This window comes from Tamandua tetradactyla, chromosome 26, assembly GCF_023851605.1.
Source record: "Tamandua tetradactyla isolate mTamTet1 chromosome 26, mTamTet1.pri, whole genome shotgun sequence".
NCBI classification, from domain to species: Eukaryota; Metazoa; Chordata; class Mammalia; order Pilosa; family Myrmecophagidae; genus Tamandua; species Tamandua tetradactyla.
In genome coordinates, this window is record NC_135352.1 from 26,808,718 (window position 1) to 26,818,634 (window position 9,917).

A 9,917-nucleotide genomic window follows, 5' to 3' on the forward strand; every position below is an offset into this window, starting at 1 on the left:
GAGTCCCCAGACAAAACTTTTAAACCAGCCCAGTCCAAAGCAACTCTGCCCTCTGGGAACCATCAATTGGCCCCTTATCAGTGGCACTTGGGCACTTGGGTCCATGAAGGTTTGCAAGAAACTGAAAGCTGGTTTTGGAGCAGCAGTCATGCCACGAGGGTATCAACAGGTGTCTGATATAGTCCAGACACACTCAGGTGTCAGGAATGGAGTCCAGTTTGGTCACGTTTGGCTCATCAGAATCACTGGAAAAGAGAGTAGGGTAAGGGGTATTCAGAAGGGGAGTGGGGAGTAATGGATCACATATCACATCACATCATGACTAAAACATGAGCTGCTGATTGACTGTGTGCCAAAGGATTTCTGCACCTCCCAAGCATTGCACCTACATTTTTGGTCACTGGCCTCCCAGTGTTAATTGAGCTAATATCTCTTTGCTAATATGTTAACAAGTGCTTGGTAGAAGGAGCATTGACTTCCATTGTGGTTTTGTCCAATCTGTTTATCATGATGCAGGAGGGCTGCCAATACATAAATCATAGAATAATTGATGCTACAGTTTTTCCAGGAAAAGCCTTTGTCACAGCCAGCATTGCACCCACAATAGAATCCTAGGCAGGCGTTTTATTCTCTTATCATGGCATTCATCTACTTTCATCTCTAAAATGAAATACGTTATTCATTACTCGTGGTGAATAGATCCTCCCAGATGTTCTATTTGTTTTCCTAGTATAGCTTATATATCTAAATGGAGAAGCAGTTGATTTTAATGTCAGTTGCACATAGGATTTATGTTACATATATTTAATTGTTCATAAGGATTACGTTTCTCTTTAAATCATGTGAAACTGTTTTCTTATAGGAAATCTCAATTTTAAGGTCAGTGCTAATTGTGCACCTTCCTTTTCAGACACTGCCTGCAAAAGCTGTTTACGATTTTAAGGCTCAAACATCTAAGTAAGTAAAGAACAATTCAGCGTGTGGTTTTAATTGGCCTTCAATTATTAAACCTTAGTAATACTTTAAGAGAGAAATATTACGGCTAGATGTGTTACAAATAAGGCCTAATTCCCAATTCAGCAATCCACTCTAATTATATGGTTCCTTCAGAAACAGTTGGAATGGGGGTAATTTTATTTTCATTTTGAGTTTAGTTGAGATACATTGAATTTTAAATTACACTGAACGTTTCAGAAAACAATGAGCTCAGAAAGAGAGGAAAAACAAAAAGGAATTAAGAATCTTGTTTTCTAGAATTTTTGTGTCAAAAAATGGTATAGGGTGCATGGATGGTTCAGTGATAGAATGCTCCCCTTCAATGCGGGAGACCCAGGTTCAATTCCCAGACCATGCACGCCCCAAAAAATGGTGCAAAAAAAGTATTGGGGGGCAATAAACACTAACTGAGAGAATTTGATAGCATTTATTTATAGAACTATAATCAGGTATAGTTAGCGGGGTTGGTGACTAGAAATCCATGTATAAAGATTTCTGTAGTAAATTCTCCATGTCTCTGCACTCAGAGCTTAGAGAGTCTGAACAAGGTTCTATCCCATGGTCCTTTGATGTTGGTTTTATGATTTCCATGCTGCAATATTTCTTCTTTAACAACTTATTCACTGGTAGGCATGTGGTTAAGTACGGTTAATTCTAAGCACATAAGCAGGCTTAAGTAATATAGACTGGATTTTTCCTAGCCCATGTGCACAGACTTTTTTAAGAAACTGTGGTCTATATTGGAATTCAGGATATTGAATTCATTGTAAAATGGCATTAAATTACACTGCATTTTTAAACGTTTTTTATTGTGAAATGTGACAGATATACAAAAAAGCAATAAATTTCCAAGCACATTTTAACAAGTAGTTATAGGACAGATTTTAAAGTTTAGTATGGTTTACACTTCCATGATCTTTTATTTTTTTCTTCTAGCTGCTCCAGGACACTGGAAACCGAAAGAAATATAAATATAATGCAATATGCGACAAATAATTCATACTCATTTGTTAAATCCTATCTTCCCTGTTATACTCCTCCTTCTTTTTTCTTTTCTTGTGAAAAATAACATATATACAAAAAAAGCAATAAATTTCAAAGTACATACCAACAGTTAGTTGTACAACAGATTTCAGAATTTGGTATGGGTTATAATTCCACAATTTTAGGTTTTTATTTCTAGCTGCTCTAAGGTACTGGAAACTAAAAGAAATCTAAATATATCAATTCGGCAGTCGTACTCATTTGTTAAACCCTACCTTCTCTGTATAATTCCACCATCACCTTTGATCTTTCCCCCACTATTTAGAGGTATTTGGGCCATGGCCATTCTAACTTTTTCATGTTGGAGGGGGCTAATATGAGACAGGGAGATGGAGCTAGTTGATGTTCTGGAGAGGCTGGCCCCTCTGCACTTCAGGACTTATCTGGTGCAGGGTATCTGGAGGTTGTAGGTTTCTAGAAAGTTACCCTAGTGCATGGAACCTTTGTAGAATCTCATATAATGCCTTAAGTATTCTTTAAGATTGGCAGGAATGATTTTGGAGTAAATTGCACTGCATTTCTAAGCCAAATATATACAATAACAAAAATATTGTATTCACAAAAATGTATGTTACATGAATTAATAGTTCCCAAAACTGTCTCTAGCAGAATTCATATGAAAAATAAAATTACTCAAAATATGCTACTGCTGCTGAAATGCAGAATGATCTCAGAAAGAAAATGTTACTCAGAAATTAAATGTCAAACATGGCTTAAATCCAGTGTAAAAGGAAAAAACTGAAGGAAAGCTCACATTTTCTCATTGATTAGATAAGCAACACCTGCTTTGTTTTTACTACCCTCTGCAACCCTTCCCAGGAGCTGGCTATGCACAAGGCATATCATGTCAGTTTTTAAAAAAATGGTATCGAGCACTTATATCCCATTTCTTCTTTGTGACGATCGGTCAAAGGCTTGCTTGCTTAAATATACGAAACCCCGCCAAATGTGAAGGCACATAAAACAGGAAGTCTCCTGGCCCTGGGCTTGTATTGAGAAATCTTAAAAACGAACAGGCGTTGAAGAAAAAGATTATGTGCAATGCAGCCTGAAGATGCTTGGGTGTTGACTGTGTCACTGGAAGCTCCCAGCACCCACCTTTTCACCCTCCTCCCGGGGGAGGGGGCACCCTCAGACCAGTGCCCCAAGTTAGCAAAGGCTCAGGGAAACCATTCCCCACCACCCTGCCCATGGGAGTGGAAATGGCACAACCTTTCTGGAGGATTTTCTGCAGCACCCCCCACCTTTTATAGAAAGGTCATGAGTAGGTCTCTCTAAACCTACAGACATCTGATTGCATCAGCCTGCAGAGGCGTGCATTTAACAGTCACCAGTGGAAGTCATCCAATAAGGTTGGTAGGGAAAAAAATGTCTTTAATACCATAAATAAGTTTCTCTTACTATAGCTTAACCACAATTCTCTTGTTCTGCTCTCAGTAGACAAAAAGAGTTCATTTCCGGTGTGGTTCTTTATTAGACACAAGAATCAGGGTTAGGGACATTTTAGGCTACATTAGAAGGCTCACTGACAACCCTGAAAGTTACAGGACTATGAAGCTGTGCTTTGTGCAACTTGTGAATAAGAGAAAGAGAGATTTGTGGTTGAATAAATATGTTTTAAAAGCTATTATCTTGGGCATCAGAGGTTCAGTGGCAGAGTTCTCGCCTGCCATGCCGGATATCCGGGCTCATTTCCCAGAGCTCATGTCAAAAAAAAAAAAAGCTATTATCTTGGCTCAACCTGCCTGGATAGCTCATATGAACAATTGAAACACAAGGAGTCCAGAATAAGAATGAGGGCCTTTAATGCTGTACAGCTTAACATCATGCCTGGATACATCTTAGAATATATTGAGCAGATTATCAAAAAGTATTGGCAAAGACCCTTGAGGGATGGGAGAAAGAATACAGAACATTAAACTTGACCATCAGGGAATCCCCTGATACTGTGTCAAACATTAGAGACACCAAAATCAATAGGCCTTGCCCTCAATCATGAGGCTTACCCTTGTGAAGCTTATGTAGTTAGTGGAGAAGCTTAGCCTACCTATAGGCATACCTAAGAGTTACTTCTGGAGGACCTCTTTTGTTGCTCAGAGGTGGCCTCTGTCTCTCTAAGCCCAACTCTGCAAGTGAAATCATTGCCCTCCCCCACCCCACATGGGACATGGCATCCAGGGGTGAAAGTCTCCCTGGCGGTGTGGGAAATGACTCCCAGGGATGAGTCCGGCTCTGGCACCGTGGGATCAACAATGGCATTCTGACCAAAAGGGGGAAAAGAAATGTAACTAATAAAGTAGCAGTGGCTGAGAGAGTTCAAATAGAGTCGAGAGGCTACAGTGGAGGTCACTCTCCACAAGCTTCAGTTAGACTTTGCTACCTACCATAACTTGCCAAACCCCAACCAAAACCATTCCAGCCAGTCCTAAAGAACACCTAGGGCAATATATAAGATGCTACAAAAGTTCCATGCACTAGAGTAACTTTCCAGAAACCTACAACCTCCAGATGGGTCCCTGGATCAGATAAGTCCTGAAACCTAGAGGGCCCAGCCTCTCCAGAACATCAGATAGTACCGTTTCCCTACCCCATACTGTTAACAGCCCCTTCCAACATGAAAAAGTTAGAATGGCCATAGCGCAAACACCCCTAAAGAGTAGAATAGAAAGATCAAAGGTGATGGTGGAGTTATAGAGAAAAGTCGGGTTTAACAAACAAATATGATTGCTGAATCACTAAATTGATATTTCTTTTAGTCCCTAGTATTTTAGAGCAGCTAGAAGTAAAAACTTAAAGTTGTGGACTTGTAACTCATACCAAACTGTGAAATCTGTTCTACAACTAATTGTTGTGCTGTGCTTTGAAATTTATTGCTTTTTGTATATATGTTATTTTTCACAATAAAGAAAAAAGTTAATTTTGATGATAAAAGAAAAATTTATTCCTTCTAGCCTCCAATGTTCTGGAGAATCTAAAAGGAAAAATCTGAGATGATAGTATGGTATCATCTGGGATCTGTCCTGAACTACTTTTTTGAAGAGTGCTTTGAAAACTGTTGCTTTTTTTCTTTCTTTGCTTTGTATGTATGTTATATTATACAATAAAAAAAAAATAGTTTTTAAAAAACTATTATCTTTGCCTAATACAAGAATGTTTTATAAATGAAAAATAAAGCTTAAGTAACTCACGAAATGGATTGTCTCCATTTTAGGAAAAATTTTAGAAGAAAGAGATACAATTCCCTTTCCAAAGGTTATAAGTTGCCACTATACGAAAGTGGGAAAATAAATAAAAAGCAACCCTATGGGGTGCATGGGTGGTTCAGTGGTAGAGTGCTCACCTTCCATGTGGGAGACCCAGGTTGGAATCCCAGACCATGCACCCCCCCAAAAAAAATAAATAATAAGCAACCCTATTAAATCTGGACTCTCAGGAATTGTAGCTTTGGGTAAGGATTGACCAGGGAGAAGAGGAGAGGGCAGTATGAAAGCAGAAGCGACTGCTGTCCTTTCTCTCAATGACTTCAAAAATTTTAATGCAACTCTACATAAATAGAAAATTTTTTTTTCTACTGTTTTCTTTTACATGGGCAGGCACCGGGAAACGAACCTGGGTCTCCAGCATCACAGGCAAGAATTCTTCCACTGAGCCACCATCACACCGCCCTAGAAAATATTTTTTATATGTGAAAGAAAAAACTTAATTGTCTCTAATTTATATATATATTAAAAGAAAAGAATTAAGCTTCCTAGTCTCATTTCTGAAAACAAAAGACACCTAGCAAAATAAAGCTGTTGAATTATAAACATTACATTTTTTACTTTTTCTTTTTTGTTTTATGTCAAGCAATTATATAAAAGGGAATGTATTTGAATGTAAGGCTGTGAATTTTCTTTATATTTAGGGTAACTGAGAATTTAGCACACTTTCAATGTAAAGATTTTACATTATTGAATTAACCAATAAGAATACCCCAGATCTGATATAAATCCTGTCCTCATTGTATGTTCTGCACAAATAATCCAATTTAAGATTCTGAACAAAACAAGGCAGGAAATTCAGAGGTGAGAAGGCAGGGATGTAGGGACGTGGGACTGCTGGGAAAAGGTGTAAATTAAGTGTCCTCGTACAATGTGTAATTGAGTAGGCAAAATAATTAACAGACCCAATAACCTGTATGATGAAGCCATCAAAAGCTGTGAAGTGATGTAGTGAGGGTGAGAATTTAGGTATGAATTATTCAAAATGAGCATGGCCTTATAAATAGATATGTAACACCCAACCAAATCTACATGTTATCTTCTTAGAAATAGCCAAAATGGAAAACAGTATCTTGAAAAAAAAAGTTTTTAATTTTCAATAGATACAAAGAAGGCAACAAGCAATTTATGTATGCCTTTGCATTTGCCACAGATTTATCTTTGTGCTCCAAAGAAAAATAAATGTATAAGATCTTTTTGTGCTGGACAAATTAAATTCCTTATCAAGATGTTCTACTTAAATGCCTGTCAACAAGCCTCAAAGATTCGCATATAAAAATTTTCCTGGTGTTGGCACTTTCATTCTGAGCTTAACTGGTATTTTTAATTATTGTAATCTTTAGCGTATCAAAAGGAAATAGAGAGAAAGAGAACAAGAGTGAGCGAGCGAGAGAACTAACTAGCTAGCTAGCTTCAAGACAAAAATAAAACTAGCATAAAACTAACCCATCATTTTGCCAAGCTTCACAACTCCTCTGTGATAAACTAATAATTAAATAGCAGTAGCCCATCTTTTCTTTTAAATTTCACACCAATCTGCATGAGATTTATTACAGACTTAATGCTATGCTTGTTCTTTCTGAAATCAGTTCTTTGGTTATTTTATTATAAGTGAATTCTAAAGATTTGCAAAGAAAATCCTTATCTAACTGGGCTCGACAGTGGTCTAGTACTGGAAGTATATTCAAAACCATATAAAGACCTGGTGAGTGCATTGATCTTAAGAACAGACACATATCAAGGGAATAACCATTTAAATGTATTTCTTCCAGGGAGTTGTCATTTAAAAAAGGAGATACGGTCTACATCCTCAGGAAAATTGATCAGAACTGGTATGAGGGAGAGCATCACGGAAAAGTTGGCATTTTTCCAATCTCATACGTAGAGGTGGGTCCCTTGCCTGCTGGATGGTTGTTCAAAAGTCAAACGAATTGGGTTTTCTTTTCTTCTTTATTTCTTTTCTGGAGTCATGAAAATGTTCTAAAATTGGTCGTGGGGATGCATGTCCAATGATGTGATGATACTGTGCACCAGTATTTGCCTCTTCTGGTTGGTCTCTATGGCTTGCAAATATAGCTCAATAAAATTTCATTGAAAAGAAGTCACCACAGTTTGAAATTGTTTTCCTTCATAGAAACTCACACCTCCTGAAAAGGCACAGCCTGCCAGACCACCTCCCCCAGCCCAGCTTGGAGAAATCGGAGAAGCTATAGCCAAATATAATTTCAATGCAGACACAAATGTGGAGCTCTCACTGAGAAAGGTAACACAGCTGCTTTCTTCTCCAATGCATTTGAAGAGACTCTATCTGTTCCAAACTAGAGCAGGTTATCTTCTCCCTTAGATGTTTTTGTGTCTTCCCCGTTTTCTACAAAGGACTCTCTAAGGCTGTGCTGAGTTGCTTTTACCTTCGGCTCCCTGTGTCTTTCCAATTGAGATTCACTGTGGGTCACAAAGCGTCGCTAAGGGATTGTAAGCTGGTATAGCCTGGGAAGCACCCCCCACCCATTCTAGCAGCCCTAATCCTCTCCAAGGGGTGCCTCTGGGTGGATTTCTAGGGGTTTTATATGTGGAAGCATCAAAAGGAAAAGGTCCTTAATGCATTTCAAAATATTGTTGTTCTGCTGCCTTATTATTCAATTTGTTTTAAAATGAGATGTCCCAATACTCGCTCCTCTCTTATCTTGAAATGGCCCTAAAAGTAATTAAGATAGATTTTTTCTCTGGGGAGCTTTTCTGAGAAGCTAGCAGTGTTGCTTCCCTGATCAGCCTCCTCTAGACACCAGCCCCTTGACTGACCCAAATTTCAGTAGCAGCCTGTCTGATTATAGTTTCTCTTCTCAGTAGCATCCAAAAAGACTCTTTTGACTTATTAATTCACACAGCCGAGAACAATTAATGAACCACTTTTATTGCTTGCTAAACAATTTCCTACGTTCGTTTGAAGTAGCTGCATGCCTGTACCCAGCACAGGCTCGCTAGTGATAGGAGGATGGTTCTGCAACCTCCATTATCTGCATCATAAAGCATGGGTGAGGTCCTGAGCCAGGTTCAGTGAAGGGAAATGCCCCTTCCCTGGACCCAGCAGGACCTTGTCTAACTCTCTTTTTAATCCTGGCTCTGCACCATCCACTGAGGCTCATCTCCCTGCCCCCACCCCACCCACACAGAGAGCCATGCAGCATTGTAGAAAGCACATCAGCTTTTATTTCTTGCTTTAAGTAGTGGCTTCCTCCAAATGCACTTCATAGACCTAGAAACAGCCTATTCTTGGGTGTTACAGAGAAAATCCATGCAATTTTAAGATTTAGGGAGATTCACTTTTCTTCAGAATGTCCTGCTCAATGATGTTGGGACAGATTATAAAAACCATGCAGCATTTGGGCAAAAAGAGGAATTTCACCTTGAGTGCTCCCTCCAGAAGGGCTCCCTATTGTAGTGACGTTGTTGGCTTTATGTCATCTCAGTCACCTGTTAGTGCCACTGCACAAATGTCCATTTCACCTTCAAGATGCCACAGTGAGCCCCATGTCGTTTTTGAATTAAAAGTTAAACTGGCATTAGCTTGACCACTTCAAGTCGCAGGACTAGTGATTATACAAAGTTCTAATATTGCAAAAGCTAGGCTAGGGGTGCTGTTCAGGATTTAATGACCCAGTGTGGCCTGGCCACAGACCAGTCAGAATGATGTTTCACTGCCCCGGTGCAGACTAGCTGGACGTCAGCCCGGTCACACCTATGGGTGTCACCCCAGGCTGTCACTACTTAGCAGAGCGAGAAGAGAGGAAAACTGATCCTTCTGAGGGTTGATTTCCAGCATATTTCAATCACACCATCACTGTGAAACTCTCCCTATGGACGTTCCTTCCCTTGAATCTGTCAGTGATGGGATGATGCTTCTACTCATCATTGAGATGTTGCCTGATTAAACAATCCTGCTGTTTGAGATAACTTATCCAAGTCATTTCACATAGCACCAGTATGAACTAAGCATCACTCAGCATCCTTAGGTGTGAATGGGTGAGCAAATGGCATCTCTGTTAATCATCTGTAATTTGGGTGTCAGCTCTGAAACCCTGCTCACATTCCCTTGACTAAGCAAACACCGAGGTACCAATACTTTTCCAAATGGAAAAATGTTCATCAGAAAACATTAATAACTATATTTTGGGGACACTGCTTCTCCGTTTATAATGCATTTTCCTCGTATTCATTGCAGGGAGATAGAGTTATTCTTCTTAAGAGAGTTGATCAAAACTGGTATGAAGGTAAAATTCCAGGAACCAACAGACAAGGCATCTTCCCTGTCTCCTATGTAGAAGTCGTCAAAAGAAATATGACAAAAGGTGCCGAGGATTATCCTGACCCTCCAATACCCCACAGCTATTCTAGCGACAGGATTCACAGCTTAAGCTCAAATAAGGTAAGAAGATGTCCTATCATACTAGTACAATGCTTGAGAACTTGGGGTAAGATAATCAGTATGTGATTTTAGGACATTAGACTAGACTATCACATCTACTGCAGAGAAAATATTCACTTGAGTGTCATGTCAAGTAAATACAATTTTATGTTTCTCAAATAAGCATAAGATGCTTAATGCTTGATTTTTGCTTA

The 9,917-nt window shown here is 39.1% G+C and overlaps 1 protein-coding gene across 9 annotated transcripts in view; it reads left to right on the forward strand.

Annotated features, from left to right (window-relative positions):
- The window catches only part of SORBS2 (sorbin and SH3 domain containing 2), a 183,253-nt gene that overhangs the window by 146,540 nt on the left and 26,796 nt on the right, over nt 1-9,917 (forward strand). For all 9 annotated transcript variants that reach the window (XM_077144634.1, XM_077144627.1, XM_077144628.1 and 6 more), the window contains 4 exons: nt 911-957; nt 7,073-7,187; nt 7,435-7,563; nt 9,520-9,723. In XM_077144634.1, the coding sequence (XP_077000749.1) occupies nt 911-957; nt 7,073-7,187; nt 7,435-7,563; nt 9,520-9,723 (495 nt within the window). The remainder of the gene's footprint in view (nt 1-910; nt 958-7,072; nt 7,188-7,434; nt 7,564-9,519; nt 9,724-9,917) is intronic.